At 38.3% G+C, this 26,425-nt stretch overlaps 1 protein-coding gene across 2 annotated transcripts; it reads right to left on the reverse strand.

The window, feature by feature from the left end:
* Window positions 1–350: 350 nt before the first annotated feature.
* LOC112565558 (inhibitor of Bruton tyrosine kinase-like) lies at window positions 351–25,307 on the reverse strand. 2 transcript variants are annotated; one of them, XM_025241068.1, is made up of 25 exons: window positions 25,153–25,307; window positions 23,983–24,725; window positions 23,398–23,494; window positions 22,545–22,780; window positions 22,210–22,295; window positions 21,767–21,866; window positions 21,325–21,442; window positions 21,031–21,202; window positions 19,742–19,865; window positions 19,199–19,388; window positions 18,868–19,033; window positions 18,406–18,511; window positions 14,818–15,251; window positions 12,579–12,668; window positions 12,199–12,319; window positions 11,902–11,998; window positions 11,283–11,384; window positions 10,124–10,241; window positions 9,734–9,794; window positions 7,737–8,069; window positions 7,252–7,436; window positions 6,692–6,883; window positions 5,714–5,908; window positions 4,184–4,403; window positions 351–3,720 (listed from the first exon to the last, which is right to left on the reverse strand). In XM_025241068.1, the coding sequence occupies exons 2-25, from the start codon at window positions 24,304–24,306 to the stop codon at window positions 3,574–3,576; spliced, it is 4,014 nt and encodes a 1,337-aa protein (XP_025096853.1). In that variant the 5' UTR covers window positions 24,307–24,725; window positions 25,153–25,307; the 3' UTR covers window positions 351–3,573. The 2 variants fall into 2 exon arrangements, with proteins under 2 accessions (XP_025096853.1, XP_025096852.1); XM_025241067.1 differs by having other exon boundaries at window positions 19,190–19,388.
* Window positions 25,308–26,425: the final 1,118 nt, after the last annotated feature.

A 26,425-nucleotide genomic window follows, 5' to 3' on the forward strand; every position in this document is an offset into this window, starting at 1 on the left:
ATTTTATGCCGAGCCAGCAACTAAGGTTATATCACGGCAAGGCAGCCAGTCCTGTAAACAGATGTCACATGCAGAGAAAGAGCAGATGAGAGGACACCCAGTCTTCATAGTCTTGGTGACAGGCACTAACCATTGCGCCGCCGGACCACTCTACATGCATTGCACGAGGACAAGAAAATCTTAGGTATATTTCAATGTTGACATCTCTAGATGAATCTGAAAGGGTTTTTTAAACCTGTGTAGACTGCTCTTAAAATATTTGCAAACACAATGAAATACACATGGAATATTTATGGAACATAAACCTATTATTAATATTGCAAGCTTTTAAAAAAAACAGTAAAAAGATGTCAATTTTTTTTCTCAAGATATGTAATTTTATTTCAGTTTGCATCTTTTGAAGAAAAAACATCTTTCTGAATCAATCTGTAGGTTAATGAACAAAACAAAACTTCAAAGTACACAAACCATACTGTGTACACAGGTGAAACTGCTCGAATTCTCAGAAAAATTACCAAGCGGCATATCTGAACTGCAATGAAGTGAGTGATGGGTCTATGTCTCTTTACAACAATATGGAAGTATACCTCCTTCATAAAACAATTGGATGCCATGTCGTCATTTATTCTAGTAATCCAGCGCATACTTCATTTATGCAGTGGAAACTGTAATATATTTTATCTTACAAAATGTACACTGTGGCAACGCATTCATTTACTCAGTTTAACATATGTCAAATCTAATTACTCTTGCTCCAACCATGCATGAGACAACAAAGCTGTAAGTACATACAGATTTGATTCATGGACATCAGTATATATTTTATTGACAATTAAAACTTAGTCACATGTAAATACCTTCAAAATACTCCACAAGGTCAATTATTAAACTCATCATAGCACAAGCATGTATATACTTCTCAATGCATCAGACTTACAAAAGGTCAGGACAAACTCTACTTCACTGAAGCAGGTAATCACTGCTAAAAAATTCTGAAATATTTACATTACTAAGATTACTAAAATGACCAAGTTAAAAAAAAAATAACAAGCCTTCAGGAATCTGGCCCTTTATGAAGTAGGAATGGAATCATGATCAAAATGAAACTCCCCAAAAATACCCCGCAAAATCAACCAGCTATGTAACAAAGGAAATAGCAATGTCAAGCGGATTAGCATTTTCAAGCTAAGAAAACATGAGCAAACTAATGAGTTGCAGTAGGTCTGGTACTGTTTTGTGTATGAGTGGTGTCCTCCATCTAACAGCTTTGTGTGTGTTATTTGGACGATGTCATTTTCAAGAAAAATAGAGGTCATGGAGAGGGAGTTTAACATGTTTGTGTGAAAAAAAAGAAGGCCAGTAGAAAACTGTGAATAACAAAGAACAACATCCAATGGACAAGCTGCATTGTTGACATCTTTGACCAGCTCCTTAAACAGTGTACTTTTTCCAGACTTCCTTTCTGACCGCTGTCCAACATCATCTGCCTTCACTTTCTGTAACAATCTCCACTTCCCTTCACTTTCATCTGCGGGGGCTCATCAAGGTGCTGTATATTTGTAATTTTGCATACACACGCAGGGTAAGTGTGTGTAGGACTTATTACAAAAGACTTGGGGTTTTAAATAGACTGCTCATTAAAAAGTGTCAACTCCAAGTGTTGAAAGAAATGATTCATCAAATTGAGAACAAAGCATTACATCTTATATGTCAATAAAACCACCTGCATTTGCATGCAACTCACAACACGACACATCCTTAACAGTACAGACACATGACTGCTTCAAACATCTGGGAAAAAACATCCACAAAATTGCCCTTGGATAAGGTATGATCTTTCTTCACACAAAATAGGTGGTTACAACAATTTCACTAGAACAGCAGCTTATGTTTAAGCTCGGTTCCATTGGCAAACACAAAACAATTCAAGAAAAGCATTCAGTATTGCATGTCAAACTACTTTAGTTCTGACATAAATTAGCAAACACACAATTGTCACAACAGAGACTACTGCTGAGTCTCTCAGACTCAACAAAACTCAGATCCGAATTTGCCAATCTTCCCAAGTCTTGACACATGGAACCCCACAAGCCATAAGTCTTAACTAGGAAGTACAAGTGGTCAACAGCTCCATCAACACTCTCTAGAGATTTCTTCAATGTCCTGATTAGGTACAACATCACTAACATGTATTATCAAGACAGAATCAAATTATTTCTTATTTCTTAAGCAGTAGTCAGCTTTCTGCTCCAGCAATCTCATTCTCAGGTCTGGGATCTAACTGTGTAAATAAATTAAATGTATGTACATACCTAACAACCTCTCATTTCCTCAGTCCCCCCACTGACATTCAGCTGTCAACACAAACACAGGAGCTTTTCCAATTCCCTCCCTCTAAAAGAGTAGTGAAAATTCATTCTTCTGCCTCGATCAGTGGGGCAAAACATGCAAGTTATGATCTTGCTCACAGTCATCATCCAAGCAAATATATTCTTGCCCAACAAGGAGCCTGCAGAGTCAACAAAACTTTACAGACATGCTATATAGGACAAATGCAATGAGGCTTTGCAGCAGCTTGTGGAGAACAGTTACTGGTGGTTTATGCCCAGCTACCAGTTAGGGCTATATCATGACAAAGCAGCTGACTTGTAAAAAGGTGCCACATGCGCAGAAAAAGCAGCATGCCCAAGGTGAGATGTGAACCCAGGACTAGTGGCAAGAGCTTACCCACTGTTCAATTTGCCAAGTTATAAATAAAAAAAAAATGTTTTGATACATTTCATAAAATTCTTTCTGCTTCTAGTGCACAATGCATGATCTTTTTCGACCACACAGGTAAATGTTCTTAAAGCTTTTGGTTATATAAGGGCACTCATGGATTTAACATTCATTCTTCATGACACAAAACTGACAAAGATGATGAGGATAACGATGAGATATGGGAGGAACATCACATTTTGCAAGCTGGTTGCATATGTTGTAACTTGCCAAAATAAGTGAGCATCAGTGATCAAACAGAAAACTAAACAGTAAACAGGTTCACACACTCCTATAATGCCCTTTTAGATGATAAGGAAGTATGAATGAGGTTACAAAATTGATGCCAATAAAATAAATCATTTCTTTGCTTTGTAATGCAAGTTAGTGGATGCACTGAATAAGATTTTGTTTTGACATTTTAAAGTATTTTTTAACTAATAAGAAACAGCAATGAACTGCTAAACGTCACAGTTCTTTCAAAACAAATTATAAATTATTAATCAATCCAGGCACAAAATCAAGCTGGTGTTCAAGTTAGTGCATCGCAATACTCACTTCGATATTAATGTGAGTCATCCATACTACCAAAGTTTGGGTCCAAGAAAATGGACCTGCTGTGGGGTCACTGATTGGATAAGGAAGATCAGGATGCATCATAATGAAGATTTTGGGGGAAAAAAGTGAAAAAATTTATGTCAAAATGCCTATTCAAGCCTCAAAAAAGGTGATAAAACTAATTTTTTAAATACCAGATAGGAGTGTCACAAGTTTGTAACACTATAAGGTGGTGGTGGGCCCAAGCCTCAGTTCCTATCAGTTGTGTCCAGCTGCTGAGGAGCGCTGGCAGCGCCAGAGGGGAGCAGCCATTGTGGACGACGCACGTTCTACTGTGATGTGCTCATCATGCTGCAGATCAGCCCGGTACAGCAGCAGCAACCCGCTCATGGCCTCCTCTTCCATCTGTCGTCAAACAGCAAAGTTTATGCCACTCTCCACCCATGTTTTTATGTTTATTTTTCTAGTTTACGTCAATAGTGACACTATCATAAAGGAACTCTCTGCCACATACACATCAGTAAGCCAATTATTGCTTTTAGATAAAAACTAATTATCAACCTCCTGATGTCATAGCATTGTAGCTGACTAAGTATCTTGGCTAAGAACTAGAAATAACTTTTTTTTTAAATCTTCAACAGAACATAGCTTTTAAAGGAAATAATTTTTCTGGAAGTGTGGGCTGTAAGCAAAATGCAGAATAACAAATGCTACATACATGTTAGCCACCTGGTGTCAAGTGTTTTCATCCCAATATGAAAACTAGGAAGTCAATAAACTAAAAATATTTTCACGAAATTTAGAAAAAGAGTCCTAAAATAGTCCTTGTCATCTTTATCTGCTACATCTCTTTACTGACGACAGTCACCTGAATGAGATGAAGAGGTTTTTGTACAGTCTTCTCCAGTGTGTCTTTCTGCTGCAGCTCATCCCGCACAATGTCAGAAAATCGTAGGCTAGTGGCAGCATTCTCTGGAGGAGATGATGGATAAACGGAACGATGCCATGGGTTGGATGGCTGGGCTGGCAGCCCCGGAGAACTGGGGGAGGGTACAGTCAATGATGCAGGACGATGGGGTAACCCCCAGCTGCAAGGAATCATTGAAAGGTCAAACACAGTAAGTAGTAATTTGATGATAATTATTGTTTCCTTAAGTGAAGAAAGTATTTTAATATATTAAATATGTTTATATATTATTTTTGATATATTAAATAATAATAAATGTAAAATTTATATAGCACAGAATCACACTTATACAGGACCAAGCGCTTAGCACAAAAACTAGGTCATTATGTTGGTCATGAAGGAACAAGTCTGGCGGACAGAGAAGACACTTGAAATAAAAGAAAGTAACCATAAATACTTACAAGAAATGTGATCAACAAAAGGACATTGGCAGGACAAACTAATCAATCAATACTGAATTGAATTGAATCATTTATTCAATGACCATAGTCACTTTAGAAGGGGGAGCAAACAACAAAGATAATACAATATTACATACATTAAATTTGTAAACTTTGTTTTGTCCAGTTAATAATAACTTACTACAAAACTTGTTCTTTGTAGGTTTGCCTATCCTTTTTAGTTGTACTGTAAATTTTCTCCCATTTAAGTTTTTAACATTAAAATTGATGCACTGAACTTGGTTCTCAAGCAATCAAAAGGAAATTAGAGAGTTTCAAAGATAAAGCAATTTGACATGCAATAACAGAGCCCTCATTAAGTTAGCCCTAAAAAAATGTTCCATTTTTTTTAAAGTTCAGGTGGGTGGAATGTCACGGGCCAGTCCATACCTCTGTTTTTCAGATTATTTTAACCCCTTTGCAACTTATGGACTGCAAGTGTATGCTGAATGCCTGGGAGAATGAATGAGAACATTAGATGAGAAAGTGTTAACCGTGACACAAAGTGTATGGTGAACCTGTTTCAGCAGCAGATTTTTGGCGGGAACAAGGTAGAAAATTTACTCAGGCCTGGGATTCCGAAAGATGAAGACATGCCTTAGTCAGGGCATATAAGTCTCCCTAGTTGAGATTACATAGTAGAGCAGGGTAGTGTCCATCGATACTGGATGCAGTGCGGTACTGACCCTTGTGGATTAACCTCGCAAAGACGAGGTATGACATCTTTTTCTGTTATTGCTTATGGAATTGTAATAGATCTCATGTAGGTTTCAAAGTTGGAAACACTAAAATATGAGAGAAAGATGTGTGGATTGGAGAATATGGTTTAGAATTGTAGTATAGTGTAAACTTGAGTTACAGGTTTCTGTTTCCCCATCATTTAGTTTGATTTTATGTTTTTTTCCCAGAAGGCTGGTAACCCAGGTTAAAATGTGCATCACTAAAGTCACTAACTTCAGGAAACTTGTCACTGAACATGTCAGCCACTGACCTGATATTTAAGTCCTGGGCAGGTGATCTGCTGGAAGGCAGCAGTGGCTTAGCACTAGTTGTGCTGGCAGATGGCCTGTTGCTGGTGGAAGATGGTGGTGACTGAGCAACTGATCTGCCTGCTGTGTCAGATTGCTTAACTTTGTCTTGAAGCATCAATTCTCTGAATGACTGGACTACTTTGTTGACAGAGCCCCTGAAAACCAGACACGCAACCATGGCTGCTTTTACTCTGCTGGCATTACTGAAGGAGAAAAACAGTTCTTCTCATTTAAAACTCTTCACCATCCTTATAGTCTTGCTGAAACAGAAGTCTGTATACAAAGATTAAAAGTTTCCATAGTCTAAAGGCTATGTGTACATAAAAGTGTGTATATAATTTTAGAACTATAGGGCTTTAAAGTTTGCCCAAACATGGATCATAGATAAACCATATCTACTTGGTGGAACAGCAGTCTGTGCACTAAGATGAAAAGTTCCATAGTCTAAAGGCTATGTACATAAAAAAGGGTGTATATAATTGTAGGCCCTTAACAATTTACAGTTCATACAAACACATATCATAGATAAACCATATCTACATGGTGGAACAGCTAGAAACTGTAAAGAATCAAAATATTTTAACTCTGTTTATGCCCATTTTTGAAACCCTATAGGCCACAAAGGCAGTGAAATATAAACGGTTTACTGCATCAAGAGCAAACCATGAGGTAGATGAAGCTGAATGCTCTAGCTCCTACTGTCTTTCGCCTTCACTAATGATTACGTCACAAGTGTCCTAGCGAGCTTCGAACTTTCTGCTCCTACTTAAAGCCAGGATATATGTAACTACCGCACTGCACTAAAATCTCATAAATTTATGAACTATTGACTCATCTACTTCCACATGTAAACCTTAACTGTGCCTGCTGTGAGGAATGAGTAGAATGCTATGAGGACTGAGCACAATGCTGTGAGGATTGACCACAATGCTGCCTACCATGGACAGGCTACAGGGGAGGCTGCAGCAGACACTAACAGCTGCTTTGTATCCTGACTGGCACTTGGACTGAGAGGTGCAGATGTCAAAGATAATGACTTCTGGGCATGAGCTGCTTTATTCTTTTTCTGCTTTTTCACATCTTTCCATGAAAACCGTGTGCTCCCACCAGTCTTTGCCACCTGCTTGTTTCTGAGCAACAGAAACATCAAAACTTTTGTTTGTGTTTAAACATTTTCAGTGGAAGATCACTTGGCCCAGCTAATTTCTGGCCATACTTTTTTTTTTTAATCACAACTATAATTAAACACCAGAAAATAACAATAACTATTGGTAACAGATTCTGACAAGATATTTTAAAACTGACAAAATGGAAATTTGTGTTGTCTCAGTTTTCAAATTACAGGCTACACAACTGTCCATTATCTGCTCCAAAACCATTGTTGTGGATGTTCTTCAATCTTTGTGGTAAATTACAACAATAAATACAATAAATAATCATAATGTCTTCATTACTGTCTCTTGTTCACAATATATTTTATTTTTAAGTGGCAGTTTACCTCAAGCCACCCTCTTCTTGTTCCATGATCTTTCGCAGGCCTAGGGTCCCACTGTCTCCTGTCTTGTCGGTTTTGACTTGTTCTTGAGAGCCAGGGGATGGGGAGAGGATGGAGGTACCCCAGCCATGACTAGTCTTGCTAGGATTTTGAATGGGTATTCCATACGTGACCTGCCGTTTGTCCTCCTAAGACAGCCACAATCACAAATGCTTATAATATTTTATATGAATATTTTTGGTCCAGATATGTTACGTCTATAAATAAAATTGAGAGAGAGCAAATGTGTGTGGTGTGATGTGTGCATGTGTGAGTGAACAAGTGAACTTAAGCATCCTTCAATTGAGTCTTTTCACAATGTTCTCTTGAATATCCCCAGTCAATAAGCAATGTCCCTTTAGTGGATAAGCAAGTGTAGAGAAATTATTTCAGCTATTGTTCAAGTACAAGTATGAGAACTTTAATCCATGGAAAGAGAAACAACTTACTGATGCTGGCTGATGTTCTACTGCCACTTCCATAAAGTTTGTTTCCTCCTCGGAATGGACGCTCACTTCAGAGCTTACGGATATCTGTCGTTCAATAACCTCAACTGGTGAAGGCAGCTGTGGTAGTTTCCCTACCCCACTGGGAGGAGCCTGGGTCTCCTCGCTGATGCTTCTGGTTCTGTTCTGGCGTCTGCGAGGCTTGTTCTTTTTATTGCTGGGCTCACGGCTTGTCAAAGCATGTTCCGAACTGAATTCAGCACACAAAGCTGAGAGATACTCCTTTTCAGGCCCTTCACTCCATGGAGTGATCATGCGCCGAGACATGGCAGGAATCTTGAAGAGCACAATAAACCTAAGCCCTCAATTTTTTTCAAGTGTATGAATTCTCCTTAGTCCAATAATATAAATTATTACCCTAATTAAAAATATTAATAGGTATCGGCACATACACCTTCCTACTGGTGGAAAGTCGGCAATCACACAAAAATAGCTTGTTTTCAATTCACAGTATTTTATGAATTATCAGGAACAGAAATATCACTTTTAAATCACAAAAAAGAACAACTTTCCATCAGGTGTTCAGAGTATGTCTTTGTTTTGTGTGACTGGAAAAATAATGTGTATTTTGTGAGGATAAATGCGTTTGATGGTTGGATTGGTAAGATGGCACAAAATATCTACTGTAAATTTAACCATAACACAAAAAAGTCAGATTTACTTATTGTTATACATTATATATATATCATCAGTAATACATTTTAGCTGGAAGTTGAATTGTTAAAATAAGCCATAAGCAATTATTATTATAGATAACAAAAATTTGATGTTTTGATGGTTAGAAAATGTTGTAATCTGCTTAAAACTCAGACCCAGACAATAATCAAGTGAATTAATGAGGGGACTTTAAATCTGCAGCAAGGCCAAAGCAAATGATAACCAAATCCAACTACTATTTGTTAATGTATTACAATTGCTCTCATTATTATTATTTATAACAACTGCCTAAATCTCTCCTCTTAATCAAAAGTGGGAGGGGGGGGGGGAGTTGACTGTATTACCCAAACTTTTGGGGTATTCACTTATTTACTTGGAATTGCACTTGTGTGTGTTATTTCTCTAATCACCATCAAATAAAAGTTAGGGTTGACTAAGAAGACTTGAATGTCCTTTACAAATATTAAAATACCTACTCTTCATTTTTAACCACTACGCCCCTCCACTACATGTAAAAGTAATTAACATCGCATAGATTAAAAGATACATGTTTTTTCTATTAGTTTATCACATTTGAACCAACTCTGTCTAGTAGATTAGAAATTACAGCTGTTTTAAGTTCGCTACCCCTGAAACGTTTCATTTTTCTGCCTGAAAAATTGATGATTTTGTAATAATGCATCTCACATAAGAGACCTTGCAAATTTGTAGGAAAAAACTGTTGTTTTTTTTTAAATTTAGATGTATTTTTTCTGGAATGTTTTTTCACAAATTACTTTTTCGATAACTTGAGTAGAAAGTCAGTGTTGGTAACTTCTCATACAAAGTACTTGGGGACTTCTAAGATTTCACAATGTACATATGACATCTTCAAACATCATTCAAGATAAATAGTTATAACTGTGACACAAATCACGATCTTCAAACAGCAATATCTCCAAAACTAATAAAGACAGAGACTTAGTTTTTGTTTTGTTTTTCTTGTATTTTCTTGTAGTTTCATGCAACCATAAAAATACTTATTTTCAAAAAATTTATTTTGTGTGCCGGTACCAAATATTAGTGATATTTATACCACAGTACAGACTGTTATCACTTTAGGCAATAATAAACACGAACATGACATAAAGAAGTGGTTCTTAGTCACAGAAGCTTTAAAACTAAAAAGCCTGTGAATCCAAATCTACAATGGTGCCTGGGATCAAGAAATCATGACAAATTCTGGCAAGTCCACGCCTAACAAGTCTGCACCTGATGCAAGCTGAATATCTAGTTTCACTTACTGCACTCCTATAGTAGTTGCTCAGGTCTTGCATTGTCTCATCTCCAATCATATCCAGAGACCTGAAGCCGAAGATTTTAAGCATTAACTCCAAGAATAAGAGCAATTTATCCATGACATTTATGTCTAAAGTGCATGAATCTACATGAAAATCATGTACTACTATACAACAGCCAGCACTACTGAAGGTGGTCTTGAAAGTGCCTTATCAGATAAATGTTATAAACAATTCTTAAACACTTGCACCATTTTACATCACCAGGGTGTGGGGTGACAATAGTCTGGTTAGAACAAAGCACAGAAAAAATGTGCACTGCCATATACACACCCCCAAATTTGCCAAAAAATGTTCTGTTTACTTTCTGTTCCATGACAAGAGAAAAAAGCAAACCTGTTCTCAAGCAATGCTGGCAAGTTAAGACGGATGAACTGCTGGCAGACTTGCTGCAGCTGCTCTGCATTGTATGTCGTGGCAAACTCCAAAACTTCTCCAACATTACGCAGGGTCACTAAACAGACACACATATACAAAACCTGACATAAGTTTTTAATGCCGGTGACATAAATATTGTATGCTGCAAAAAACTCCATGCTTTCTTCAAAATTACACTCTCATGCTCCTTGGTTTAGTTCATGATGCAAGGTCATTAGGCAGACACAGAAAAGCCTGTGGTACAACAGGCTCTTGGTAACTGTGATATGTCTTGCTGCGCAACAGTAATAAAAACCACTCTGTGAGCATGACACTTTTTTAAACAACATTTAGCTGGGAAACCAATAGACATTTCAATGCAGTGGGGTCATTTCATTGTTTTAATGAGGAACAGGTCTCTAATCTTTTACAGTGCCATCTAATTATAATTCTCCCTTTATATCACTAGTTCACCCCACCTCTCACCCCACACACACACGTGTGAGAGAGGATGAATGTAAAGGACAATATAAGTAGTGATTGGTCATAACTAAGTAATGGAATGGCAGAGAGGGTGTGTATGGTATGTTTAGCCAATCACTAGAGTTGATGATTGCTGCAGATGTGAATTTAACATCATGTCAGGCAAGGAATTGGGGTCTTTTCACTGGATTCTCCAGAAGGAATGTCTGGGAAGTAACTGTATTCTTGTGATCAACGTACAAAGCTCTCGAGTATTAATAATTTTCTCTGAAACACTAAATTGCCTTGAGTTCTCACTGGGGACGTACACTGAGGCCTTGGAGTCATTTAAAGCTTTACTACCAATTTAGTGTGTTTTATGTACCCAATAACACAGCGTGAGACAGCAGAGGTATTGAGAGTGTAATTAGCTCAAAGCAGTGGCAATTACGACCCTCTGGCCATCTTCATATATCCTTTCCCCAAGGTTTACAGACACACACACAAATGATGACACACTGAAGTGTTCAGCCTATCATTATCACTCACATTCACATAATTTTTCTTTCATATACACACATGTATATGTGTACATTCTCTTTCTCACACACACACACACATGTGCGCTCTCATAAATGTCCAGTTATCAGCTCAAAGAAGAGCCTGTGAAACTCACACAAGGCAGTCAGAGCTTCCTCGCACATCTCCTTCAGTCGGACAACCAGCAGCTGGTCTGCGACCACCAACACACTGCACAGCAGCTCTATGTCCGGCCTCTCTGTACAGCACATTTGCAAAATGTTAGTTTAGCTATAACATTTTCCAAAACCATTCTAGTACAGTTGTATCTCTAAATGCAAAATGATTATGTTGTCTTTTCAACATTTTCACTACTTAACATATTGCTTTTCTAGCAGCCAGTACCAGGCAAAATAAAGCACACAGGCATTTAGGCATCAGAAATCAAAAACAAAAATTGCAGCAAGCTCATGCTCCCTGGTATAGCTCATGATGTGAAGACACAGTTATGTGTGCTAAAAATAACAGTCTACCCACAATTCGACATGCATATACTCCAGTACTGGCCTGAGAAAGCGACAACTGTCGCCTGTGGGAGTGAAAGAGTTAAGGAGTGAATGTCATAAACATGTACTAATACATATACACACATGAAGGTCAACTGATATTATAAATGTTTGTTCTATTTTCAGAAAAGGAAGAAATAATGTATCCTTGAACACAAAAGATAAAGGGGCAGAAAATCATCAGGTTCACACAAAAGGCTTTTCACTTGCCTGTCAAAATGGGAAGCTCGTCTGTATATACATATTCCAGCAGAATTTCCAGCACTTCCCCTGAGATTGGCAGCTTCACTGAACTTGTGTCTGAGGTCTGCAAGCAAATAAGAGCACCAGGTCATGCCGCGAATACCCAGCAATCCCGGTGACATTACTTCCTCATCCTGGTGGCCATGACAATGAGGCGAGATTTCAGAAACATGAAAGAAAAGCAAAGAGCTTCATTTTCCACATTCATCAAGCTCTAAATTAGAAAAAAGTGTAGGTGTAAGTCACAGAGTTGGTGTAACTAACCTCAATCCAGCCACTACCCAACATGCTGTGGAAATACTCTAAACGAGCAGCCAGGATGCATTTGTGGCACTGCACTGTGGTGCCGTCTTCTGCACGAATACACACATCATACAGCTCCGGTCTGTCAGAATACCAAAAAAGAAAAGAAAAAAGGAAACTTACAACAAATTGAAAACACACTACAGTGAAAACCATTGTAAAAACCGTGTAACCCCTGAAAACAACACCACACTGATCAAGTGGAACCTAAACACCCTCATTTTACATCTTACAAAATGCACACTAATGAGAAATCAGTCATTCTGCCACTTAGTTACATCCAGACTCTCAATTTTGCTTTCCGCATAACTGCTAGAAAATGGCAGGAAATAAGCTCTCACATTTTGGTCCTGTCAAACTTAAGCCGCGGCGCCGCTATTTTCTTCCCAGTAGACTGTATTACGTTGTTGACGCAACTCACTCCTTCCAATCTGTCATGACCACAACAAACAGTATTAATAATGTTTCATTTATAAAATACCTGATCTCACCAACAAAGACAAACTCACGGCACATAGAAACATGAAGTCGCACAAGCAGACACTTATCAGTAGGCATCAAATCTCAAGCCAGTATCGTTAGTCATGTTGAACATTTTCTGGCAGCGATTCATGTAGTAAAAAATAGTTGCAAAGCTTGTCTTCAGGTTTTTTCCCATCTTCCTTTGAAAATGCCCTAGTGAGGCCACTTCTTAAGAAATCCACCCTTGATGTCGATGAGTTTAACAATTATCGCCCAGTTTCCAGCTTGTCTTTTCTCTCAAAGATCATAGAGAAAGTAGTTTTGCTCATCTTTGGGTCTACTTACAACACATCAGCACCAGCTCATCCCCCATGCTCAGTCAGCATAGAGACCTTTTCACAGTACTGAAACTACTTTAATTAAAGTGAATACCAACATATTATCTGCCCTTGACAGGGGTGATATTTCTGTCTTAACTCTACTGGACCTGTCTGCTGCATTCAACATCATGGACTTCGTAACTACACACCCTCTACGGGATTTCTGGACATGCACTAGTGTGGTTCAACTCCTATCTCACTGATAGGATGCAGACTGTGTTTGTTGATGTTCAAACATCTCGCCCTGGTCCACTTTCTTGTGGCGTGCCTCAAGGCTCAGTACTTGGCCCAGTTCTGTTTATGAAGCCACTTTCATCTTGCATCCAATGTCACAACGTTTCTGATCAATCATATGCTGGTGATACACAGCTGTACTGCTCCACTCCACAGGCTGAGTCTCACTCTGCTACCAGCACCATAGAAGTCAAAGACCGGATGGTGTCAAACAAACTGAACTCAATGATGATAAAAGGGAACGGAGAAGAAGAAATCCATTTTCACTCGTTTGTCCACCAACGTCAAGGTGGGCGAAACCAACATTACCTTTGTGTCCTCCGTCAGGAATCTGGGATTAATTGTCACTGCAGACATGACTCTTGCTAAACATGTTACAACTGTCTGTCAGTTTGTCTATTATGAGCTAGTCAAGATCAGCGCCATCCGTCACATTTTGTCTACGTGCGCTACCAACACTCTTGTCTGTTTGTTTTATCCAGACTTGATTACTGCAACTCCTTGCTTGCTGGCTGCCCTGTATACCTTCTTCACAAACTCCAGAAAGTACAGAACTCTACTACACGTCTGGTGCTTAGAGCTCGGAAACGGGACCATGCCACCCCTCTTTGTTTTCTGCACTGGCTACCCATCTGTTCTGGCATCCAGTACAAACTGTCCACACTGTCCATGCTGTGTTTTAATTTCTTTGCTGTCACCTGCCCTGATTATTTCTCTGAGCTGCTCTTCCCTCACATCCCAGCTACACAACTCCGCTCCTCGTCTGATGATCGTCTCCTTACTCTTCCTGTCACCAAAACAACAACATATGGCCACAGGATTTTTAGTTATTGTGCAGCGAAATAATAGAATTCTCTCCCTTTCCATGTCCACCACCTACTCACTATTGATCCTTTAAATGTGCACTAAAAACGCACCTCTTCCATAAGCATTACTCCTAACAACCTTTCCCATAATGCTAGCCCTTCCTTTTGCAATATCACGCTACTCTCAACTCTTTTTCTTTTTCTTGTTTTTTGGTTCCTCTTTGTGTTTTCTGTATTTGATTTTATTCTTCATTTAGTACGGCTGCTTATTCTTTTATAGCACATACGTTATTTGTTTGCTTGTCCCTCGTATGCTGTCCATGTTTCGTTCTTGTTCTTAAGCAACAAAAGCATACTCCTTAGGAGTGTGAGTAAGCACCTTACAAATTTTGCCTTATTCCTGGAGATACATATCAGTCAAAATGCAATACAATACAAAATACAATAACAGCAAATCAAACCTTTAATTTCCTTTTTTTTTTTTGAGTGTTGCAAAAAACTTGAGGTATAATGTAACAAAAAGCAGTTTAAAAATGTGGTATTTCGGGCTCTTTTGTGCGTTTCATGACTCCTGCGACCTTACACAAACATCAGCAAGTGGATGACAGCTTGAAGTGGGTTGAAATAATAAAAAGCTACATGTTTCAGGCCTAACTGTAAATAGACACCTGCTAAATGCTATCTTACAAAATACTTACCTCTTGGACAAGCCCTTGACTCCGAGTTTTCTTGCTGCTTCTTGTAGGATCTTGACAGGGTCATTGCCTCTGTATGTTTTCTCCAGTCCTTCCTCCTTCTGGGTGTTTTCCTTTTTCCTTTGTCTGTCCACTTCAAAGGCTGACAGGACTTTTCCACTATTAGCAATCACCTCCTGATGCAAGCCGTCAACATTGACATTCTTTTTCTTGTTGTAAGAAAAGCTGAAGTTGGACCCAATCTTCATAACATCACATGTGTCTGTGTAGATAAACTTCAGCACCTGCTCCATAACTTCTGGGTGGATATCATGGACTGTTATTTCCCTGGTGGTGTTGCCCATACCTGCAGGGTCTGACGAGAAAACTTTCTTGCGAAAAAAGTCTGCTCTTGAAGCTAGGACAAAAAGGTGCACTGGCCAGCTCTGTTCACCTACCTACAGACAAATAAAAAGCAGATACTTTAGCAAAAATACAATGCTCAATATTATCAATGTGAATTTTAGTGGATGTTTGACGGGAATGGGGGAAATGAGAAGTAAAAAACAAAGGGAACTAAAAGAATGAGCTGACTTCAGCACATGTTGTTCCTTATCAATTCAGCATTAAAATTTTAAAAACAAGTATCTTTATTTTAATCTAACTGCAGACGCATCCAACTTACAGCAATTTTAGCCAAATAAGCAAGCATAAACAGCTTCTGAATTCCTCACATCTGGGCTAATTTCATCTATTTAATATAAATGATTAAGCTAGGCTACAAAGAAATTTTTTATATTAAATCTAATGGTTTGTAGATTTATTAAAAAAAAAAAAAAGAAAAAAAAAGAAAAAATTTTTAATGGTAAAATTTCTTTTTTAAAGTGCTTACCAGATGACATGACTATGTGGAGATCCCCCTCTAGCTACCTCAAATCCAGCTGTCCAAACCTTCTCCCATCCCCATGTCACACTAGTGAGCACTCAACTCCAGTTTTGTGCATGGACTGAGTCTGGAACCCACTACGGGGAGGCAGGAGGGAGCTAGATGTCGTCATCTGTTAAGTACTCGAAGAAATTTTACCACTAAAAATGGTATTTCTTCTTCGTACTGATGACATGATTATGTGGAGACTAACAGGTGGAGAAAGTGGTGACCCACCCTGGCAGCAAACCTAGCCATATGCTAGGTGAAACAATAAATTAACACACCCCAAATCCAGCCAGGCTGAGGCTGTAAAGCCACCTTAACTGCACTAATGAAAGCTGCCTTCAGGCCGGCCAAATAGGCTGTCACATCTGCACTATGCTGTGCTGCGGAGCCAAGGGGTGCCAAGTCCCACAGGTAGAACCTGGGTAACGTCATAACAAGCCTTCCCATCACCTGAATGCTACTTCTCTTCTACCCAGTTAAGTTAGTGGTATATGCACTACTTCATGTGCTCTAGCAGCACAAGAGAGGCCGCTATGAAGCAGCCTTAATGATTGCCTAGAACCAGGCTCAACTGCACTGAAAACTCTGAATGAGCTGGAAGGTTATAATCACCATGAAAACGAGTATTCCATGTTACTCAAAGGAGCCCTAGAAGGGCCCCAGGTCATCAAACTCCAGAAGGTTAGAAACCAGTGCCATTCCAAGGACGAGGATGTGATCTACAGTGTGAGGCAACAAAATGGCCAGCAGTGCAGTATATTATAGGTCCTCACATCCAACAACCCAAATGAGTATCAGTAGTTTTTAACATTAATAGGCGCCAGCAGTTTCTGAGTGAACAGACACAGTGACAAACTGCTACCTTCGCCTGAGACAAAATGTAAGCTTCAGTCCATTACCAAATGGACACCTCTCAAAAACCCTCCCTTAGTATTTCTTATACACCCTGCCGGAAGCTTTTAAAGTTAATGTGCTAAGACTTTTTTTCCTCAGACCACTGGCCCTGCTGTACCCAAAACCCGGGAGCAGATGAGCCTCCAAACTGGACTGCTGGGTACTGTGCACAAGGAAACTCCGATGGGGGATCCTACAGGGAACATCCTTGGTTAACTACTTGATGTCGTACCAAGCCGTCAGGTGGCTTAGCATTCTCTGATCCCAGAATCTAGTCATCCAACGATCGTTGCTGGTCTCCAGCATGTCATCAACTGTGATTCAGAGCAGTCCTCAAATATGGTAGTCTAGAACACATCGTGCTATGCATAAATAAATAAAACAGGGAAGAAACTATTGGTACATTCAGGATTTGTTTTAGTATTGATTACTTTCTTTTAACAGCTAGAAAAAAGTCAACCAATTAGGTATTTTGTTGTTTGAAAGTAGGCAAGTTTTAGATGATCAAGCACTAGGTTTGTGGATTTGTCCTTACAACTGCAAATTACAATAGTAATATTTAAATTCTAATTTATACTCTAATAAAATACATGTTTTTTGGCACTATATGTTTGTATATAATGTAAAGATAATTTTTTGATAAACTTCTAACTCTTGACCTACTTTCCCAGTCTTCTCTCTGTCCCATACAGTTACAATTTTTCATTTCAATTTAGTAGAAGAAAACAAAACCTACAATTCTGAAAAGTTACACCACATAAATGTTTAAAAAATGCTCTTTAAAATAATGTATCTCAGTTGGTTGTCATTATTATAGGTCAACAGTTATAAAAATTCAAAAACTTTCCATCAGGCTTTTCAGCCCAACACACACCAAAGTGTTATCAGAGGTTACTCGAGTTCAGCAACCCCCTTACCTCTGCTGCCCGAGTGATTCACAAAGCCCCACGGCGCACATTGGTGTGGGGCTAGGTGAAGGTGTTAAATCGCGGCCACCAACAGCTCGGCCATAACAGAATACCATGCACAGAAGGAAACAGCATGCTTGCGTCGCAACATAGTGTGACCACTTTAGTACACACACCTTTCCATATACATTATTAGAAACTAAAATAAAGTGCATAAAAACTGTTAGGCTCAATTGGATGCCGACAGAGAGGGCACAGGAGACACATACTTGCATGGCCACTTCTATCCAGCCTCTTACTAAAAGAATAAGGTATCGATGTTGTGTAACTGCACTGTCACTCAGTCTTCAGAGGGGAGACGGAGTAGATGTCTAGCCTTACTTTATATCGCTCTAAAGAGCATTTCACAGGCAGATGCATATACTTTCCAGCCACGGTTCATCTTTGAACATCTGCCTGCCGACTTGTCCCAAGTGGTCTCAAAGCGGCAAACTTCATGAGGAAAAGAAAATTAGGACAGGCATGATAAGAAGTCAGTACGGTAAAGATGTTAGCATGTAGACTTCACGATACTTCACAGCCAGCACTGGTATATCCAAGAGACTGCAGAAACAAGGTAGCTGACACACATCTTAACTGAGTGGAGCCAGGTGAAAAACTGGAGTTGAGTGCTCATTGTCATGACAGGTGGGAATGGGAGTGGGGCGCCAAACAGAATTCAAGTCCTACTGTTCTGTAGTTGTTTGCCGGAACAGGTTTGGACAGCTGGATTTGAGGTAGCTAGAAAGTGATCTCCACATAGTCATATCATCTGGTACAGTACTAAGAAGAAATCTATATCTATGTTATACATTCTGTACAAATTTATTGTCTCACATGTAAGATAGTATCATGAATGGAATCATAGATGTCTGCTTCCTCCATCATCTGAAGCAGGTCAGCATACATGGTCGATTCTGATACACATGGGATGTCGGTCAAACTGAAAGACCATGCTTATCTTTATGTGCATCCGATCTCTCTCAATGCGAACAATAATAATGCAAAAAATGCAATTAAAGTTTATGATAACATAATGAAATAAATCCTTGAATTTACTACATTTGAAAACAGGTAAACAGCATTCGTGTTTTTTTTCTAAAAAAAATAAAATGGGGCTTTTGTATACAGGACTGACTTTAAAAAAAGACTTGTTTTATTAAGTGTTTCTTTGTATAGGCATCACGAAAATTTAAAAATGAGAATTCTAAACAAGCTTTTGGAATGTCATGTTTTAGAAAGGATATCTGATTCTGAAGGAAGTTCTTGCATTCTAAAAAAAGTTCTTGAAACACCCACCAGCATTTAGGCAGTGCCTGCAGGACAGCACAGTTATGGCCCTTGCGGTCACATGTGATGTATGTACCACGATGAACTCCAGGAAGTCTTCGCAAACTCATCTCTTCTGCTTCATCTTTCAGCAGCAGATCAAGTAGTGACATCTTGCCAAAGTCTTCTTCACTTTCTGCAAGAATGGGAACACAACATGTATCATCACTGCTAACAGCTTTGTTTGTCACCATGATGATGATGCTCATGTTAATTTCTTAGGTACAAAAAAATTATAAAGATTAACACTAATTAAACATTTTAAAAAGTGCCACAAAGAAATTATCTTTACCCTTCTTACTGTCTTTGCTTGAATCTTTCTGCATGTTTCCTGATCTTCGGCTTGTGAAATAAGCTGCAAATGCTTCTCCTTGGTCAGTCACTAACACCATGCCAGATGCATTTAATGCAACATCACTGACATTTATCTGACGATGTAATGCCCAGTAACATCGTTTCATGCTGGGGCTGCCTCCACGCCACTGAAACACCTACAGAGTGTCAAGGTAAAAATTAAGATTTCACACCAATTTCACAAGCCAATAACTAAGGCTATATCAATGCAGATCTGCCACCCCAGTAAAAACATGCCACATGAAAAGAAAGATCAGAGCTCTGAAATTCAATCCTTGATATTTGGGTGACAAGGACTTCATCGTTACCTCACTGAACTACCTTATGTTTACATGAGTGTGCATGAGAGAATTTGAAACAGAGAGAGCTCAGGTTGGAGCACAATTTTTGTATGGTAGCAAACACACATCCTAGATCAGTTAAACCTAACTCCTTATTTCCTGATAAAATGTGGCCTCCATGCCATGTTATATTTTGAAAAGAAGCTTACTTTGCCAAAGGTGCTGAGGAGGACCACTTTGATTTCCGAACCACCCTTCTCCCTAAGAACATCTATGTCTGTGTTGTGGTCAAGATTTCCACCAGCCACACACAACTTTTCAATTTCTTGCCATCTGCACACATGAATACATATCTAAGTATCCATGTATAATTTAACAGTACTAAATTTGCCTATGTTAACCATAAAAAGTGAACCTACACACCAGGGCTTGTAATGATCCAGCCTAGAAAAAGGAAAAAATACAATCTGCAACAACAGAGCATCTGCAATTGATGATCATAAAGGAAATGAAGATAAAATTAATCTGAGATATACAGATTTTTCTTATCTTCCCTCCTTACTTCAGATCTCCATGAGTCTCAACTTGACATCAAAAGTTTAATTTGCCAGCCTATTAAATTTTAGTTCAATCTCATTCCACTCTTCTTTGACTAACCAACCTATTTCTGAAAATCCCTCTAAAATATTTTTATCCTCATTAAGATAGGCAGATGATTAAATGAATGTCCCAGTCTCTGTTGTGTTTATGATTATTTTTTACATTGTAGGATTATAGAGATGGTCCACTGTTCTTTGACATATCAAAGAAGTTGTGATTACTCTCAACAAAACATGAAGTTATTTAAGTTATTTAACACAAAGTTATTTAACACATTCTACATCACATCTTCATTACTTTCTCAGTTCATTGTGTTCTGTTTTTTAAACTGTAAGACTTTCTTCCTTGTTGAGACATGGTGGCTCAAATGTAGTCCTGACTTTTCTTTTTCGATGAATGGAGACATCCCATCTCCTCCCAACTTCCTGGCCCAACTAGCACCAGCAAACCCCCTATCTGTCAACTCATCAGCCTTTGTTGCCTAACTTGAGGGGTAAAAGGGCATGAACTTACATATCTTCAAAAAAAACTTCAAAACCTCTATGCTTGCTCATGACGCCACTCTACAAATTTTTTTTCCATTTTAGATGGGCAAAAATATCATTTAGGCAGAAAAAATGTTTTTCTACAGTGGAAACCTGTTGAAAGACGGAGAATTACAAGCCCAATTACAATACATATGTGCAAGTGCACTCTCACCTAACTTTCACTCGCGCGTGAGCACACGCACTTCCAAACCTTACACAAATACATGAACACATCACAAAGCCATGGACAAAATAGTTTTAAAAATGGTAAGCACAATAGTGCAATGACAAAATTCATTCAAAAAGAAATTTCGAAATACATCTTCCTAAACTTTAACACATAAAAGAAAGCACTCATCAATAATATTTACCTGGATGCAATCTTGCGACAGGTATAGTCATGCAGCAAGAATATATCTCCACGACTGGTCAGACAGGCGATGGCTGCATCAGAGCATGCCACAAGAACAATGGAAGCTTCTTTATGGAATAGCTGTGACACCTGTCGCAGGTGAGTCTGGTAACGCTCTCCCTTCTGTTGACCTGTAACAATGATCAATAAAGCACATAGCTGCATCCCAACAAGCTGATGATCATTTGAATGAGACAAAGTGAAGCAAAAACTTAGATAAGTGAGAAATGAGACCACAGTGATGACTACTCACCAATCTGACCGGCATTGAGACCACAGGTGAAAACACCATCAGTAGTGTAAACCACAGTGTGGAAGCGGCCAGCCCCAATCCCACGAATTGTTTTTCCCTTCAGCAGCTTGACATTCATCTGAAACACAAGATGATTCTAGAAATCTAATGAAGAAATTAAAAACTGTGCAACACCTAAACAATATTTTAGTTATTGATCATTAATAATGTAATCATTAAATGACACTGCATGATATAAATCGTAGATTCTGACTTCTATGGAAATAATGGAGAATTTTGAATGATGCTCCTCCCTCCTATTAAAAAACTCTGCAAGTCAACCCCCACCATCAGTTGTTGGTCCTGGAGTTAAAACAGTTGATCAAACCACTGAATATGCAGCCAAAGAAAGTGGATGGGAACTGAAATAAAATTGTATGCATATAACAGGTGTGGAGCTGACCTTCAGAGGGATGAGACTTTTATCCATGGGTACTCTCTCTCCTGATCCTGTGATACCAAGCTGGTGACAGTCATTCAGCCCACAGCTGTACAAAGTGTTCCTGTTATGAATTAAAAAACTTGGCTTAGCACAGAATAAAACCTTCCCATCTTATAAAACATCTGCAATCTGCAACAGATCGCATGCCAACACATAAAGATCCCTTGTGCTGAGCTAGCAACTTTAGTTTTGCATCTCCTTATAAGCAGTAAGTGTGTGATGTAAAAAGTGATTGTGAACGTTAATGGTCATTGGGAGCAGCAGTCTTCCTGTAAGATGATATGCACTGGCCTGGGAAGTTGACAGCAACTGACTATGGCAGCAAAATGGATAATGCGGTTTGAAAGTACAAAATCTCACCTAACTCACTCTTCCATATGTCCCCACCCCTAAAGAACACTTACTTGTCAGTAAGAAAGACTGTGTGATCTCGCGCTGCAGCAATGGCAATGCATACATCATTTTGCAAACCCAAAACCATTCTTGGTGTCTGAAATATAAGAAAATACCACCTGACAGAAGCTAATCTTAAAACCACAACCTCAGGTACAATGATTCACTAAAAGAAGCAAGTTTTGCTCTTGCAGTACATATCAAAGAATGGATAAGATCTTCTCTTGCAAATACCACATAATTGACTGAATGTGACTTAGTAAGTACCACAATGCAAAAGACACAAACTCTCGCAGTATATAATATCGTGGGAAAGAAAAAAAGAGAAATGTTCAAATCTCCTTACCACACATGTTCTTTCATCCCCATGTCCTAGCCTGCCACCCTGCCCATGGCCACAAGTGTAGATTTGTCCCTCTTGGGTCAAGAATACAGAATGGTACTTGCTCATCAAAATCTGCTTCACTGAGATATTCCCGCGTCTAAATGTGTCCACAACTTCAGGAAAGCTTCGTCGCTGCTCACTTGCATGTCCAAGGGTCAAATTTGTGTTATCACCCCATGAGTAAACTTCATTTGGATCTGTTAATAAACAGCAGTAATATCATTAATAACCACATACAAATAAGCCATCAAAATATAGCATTCCTTTTTTTAAGTTTTTCCATTTAAAAATATTATTATTTTTTATTAAGTCAGTGGAACCTTAGAGATGTCCAGTATTACTCGCAAGTTGCATCCTACACAGTAGTTCTTAACCAATGCAGCCTATGAAAGGAGAGGCAAACAATACTTATAGTGTCCAATAATGCATATAAAAAAGTAAATTATGCTGTCAAAATCAACAGAACTTTGAAAGAATCATGATATAAAACATCTCTACCCCACATCTGTGGTGTTTTAAAAACCATATAGTGTTTTAATTAAATATAATAAATGTTCCCATCACTGTATACTCTTTATCGTATTTTATAAATACATATATATTTTAGAAAACATATATATTTTAGACACTTGTCTTTATAGTCTTGCTCTAAAGTAAAACTGTTGTGTTAAATTCTGCATAAAATTTAAAACAGTAATAGAAGAATAATATATAACAAATTATAAATGCTGCATGTCTTGAACTTAAATGAGGAGGCTATAAGGAAAGCCATGAGAGAGAAAGAACGGACTTTTTATGCCTGATTATTGCTCACCTTTCCAGTTAAATGCCAGATGTTTTGGATGGTCTTTCATTATAAGGTCAAGTGGCCCAAGTCCCTCATGATCTCGCACATAGAGCTCACAGTTATACTGGATAATGTACAGACACACACACTTATTAGGTATATACAAGCACAGTTCAGTGTCACTACATAAGCTGAGAATCTTAAATGACAAGAAAATTGCAGATGAGTGGACTTAAAAGAGTAATTATATGGCAAGTCCTTATGAGTATGTGCTTTACAAATTTTGCATTTATTATTATTATTTAAAATGAAAAACTTAAGTATTAGATGAAACTCACAACAGTCCTTAAAGGACAGCCATGTATTCATAACTGAAAAAAAACTTGTAAAGACTTGCTATAAACAGGTGCAAATCTAATATACATTGTGCATATTATGTTGACAGTTTAATTACTTACAAAATAACTTAACATTAAATCATATATGCTTTATAAAACACCATCCAATACTTCTGCATACAAGAATTATAACAAAATGTTATGACAAAACTGAAATGAAAATTCAACGCATTAACAAAAAAAAAAACTTAAAAAGCTTCAAGTAAATACATGCCTGTATCAACAGTCTTGCCACAGACAGCTGACCATAAAACAGAGCTCTGTGCAATGCTGTCCAACCTGACTCTTTGTCCTTGATAGCAACATTCAGCTTTTTCTCTGTTATTAGCCATTCTGCAATGTCCTGCTTTCCACAAGATGCAGCCAAGTGCAAAGCTGAACGGCCAGCTGTGTCTGTATGCTGAACCCAAGTGTGACAGAGCTGAGAGTATGCCTGGAAGTCCAGGAGTGTTCCTCGTGTGATGACAGCATTCACTTCTTGGTTATGATGCTTCGATTGACACTTTGGTCCACATTCTTGATCAAATGTGATAGGCATGTTTATAACTATGACGCTTCACTCCCTCTCTTCTTTTTTTTTTTATACAGCTGCCTTTGTCAAAGAACTATACACTACAATTCCTTAATAGACATCTACATCTCAAAGAATTTAAGCTTGTATGCTAAATTTTACTTCTGCTCTTGCTAAAATCATATACAAATCACTGTCTTTTTCTAAGAATTCTAACAAATTTTCATAAAAACCCTCAATAAAGACTGACTGGCTGATAAATATGGCATCAGTTCCAAATGGTTATCTATTTCTTTCTAGACAGTTGTACAATAAATCCCTAGTACACAGCACAGGCACAGTCACCAAGAACCAGTCTTTCCACCACACCCCATCCCCCACTGGGGGGCCAGCCCTCAAAGGGCTTCCATCACTCCAGAGTTCAGCACGCCATAATGATGAACTAACTGAAATCAGACGTACATAAAAAGTGGTAATTGTAAAGCATACTTATTCCAAAATTGAAATCTGAAATTCAATATGCCAGACATCTTCACACCAGCTTTCTTCCACTGAAACACACACTGCATGGGCTCAACACTAACATTGTGATGGTCTGCAACTGCAGCATCACAGCTATCAGCATCAGCAACACACTTGTGTTAACAATACCACGTGCCTTCTTTAATCAATAGCTATGGTATTGAGGGTAAGCAATTATTTTAGGTAATGTCAACATATGGTTCCTACAACACAAGTAATCAACGTTACATCAGTGCTGCCATCCGTGTGTGTCACTAGTGACAATAAATGGGACATGCCGCAATGATTTCGAAAGTCGTTGGGCACTTGTTGTGTAAGAAGAGAAAAAGATAGTTCTGAGTATTTACTGACCTTTGTTAGAACGAAATCGTAATAAACTTAACAATGAACTCAAAAGAGGCAAACAGGGATAAACAGCGAGCCATTATATGTGTATATAAAAATATCTTCTTAGGCTCCACAGACTCCCTCAACTTTCCGCGTCAACACATACTCTCTACTCACTAACATTTTAATCTAAAAAATCAAAAGGAGTGAGATATCTGTGTTATGACGATAAAACGTTCTTAAAGTATTAACCCATTCTTCTGTATTATCTAATTTTATTTAGTTTGTAGCTTTAAAGAATACAGTAAGAATAGAGGTTATATTTTCAGATGATTTTTGGGTGGGGTGAGGTTAACAGCTCGACAATCGACTCGCTTAGATAACTAACACAGAAATACCACAATCAAGCTTTATTTAAGCAATATTACTCTTTATAGCAGATGTTAAGATTATAACTGTATTTGAAAGTTATCACAATTTTAACCAGCTTAATTTTTTCAGAGTGGGCAAGAATTACTGATCGAATTAGAGCCATAATTACACCCTTCATTATGGCTCCCAAACGAAAGCTAGACTCATCTGATAACAGTGCATCCAAGAAAAGGAAGGCCATATTTTACTTATGTTTATTGATAATTATGTAGGGTACCGTGTTAGGATAGGTGTTTGGATAGGCTAAGTGTTTGCAGTACTGTGCTGTTATTATGGTACAGTACTGTATGAACGTATGATCCGACTTACGTCGAAATTCGGTTTACGACGCCGCGTAAGAACGGATCAACGTCGTAAGTCGAGGACTACCTGTATATTTCATATTTCGATCTATACTTCGATCACGATCTAGCACGTTTTGTGTGTGTATGTGATAACAAGATGTTGAAATGTTGCTGGTAATGCGCTGTACTTGGGAAGCGTTTAATTTATATTGTGATGACAATTAATGACAATTATTTAATAAGCAAGAAAAATATAATACTTTTAATTTCCTCGCCCTTTAATGTGGTGAGGAGAATTAATTAAAAAAGTACGTGTATTTCAATGTCATCGCATTTATGAAATATCGTAAGGTGACCAGACAATTGCGTACAGTATATACGCATTAAAAATTCGGAGGACCCCTTCAATTTTCGTCAATGGGGTCCCCTTCAAATTTGGGCGAAGAACAGGGACCCCTTAAAAATCTGAAGAAGGGGTCCCTGGGACCCCAAAGAAGTTATAGCCTTAGCAGAAGCCCTGTATAAGTATACATTAATTTATCAAAATATCGTGCACTGATTTTTAGCAAGTCATTAGAAAC

This window comes from Pomacea canaliculata, linkage group LG6 (genome assembly GCF_003073045.1).
Source record: "Pomacea canaliculata isolate SZHN2017 linkage group LG6, ASM307304v1, whole genome shotgun sequence".
Lineage (NCBI taxonomy): Eukaryota > Metazoa > Mollusca > Gastropoda > Architaenioglossa > Ampullariidae > Pomacea > Pomacea canaliculata.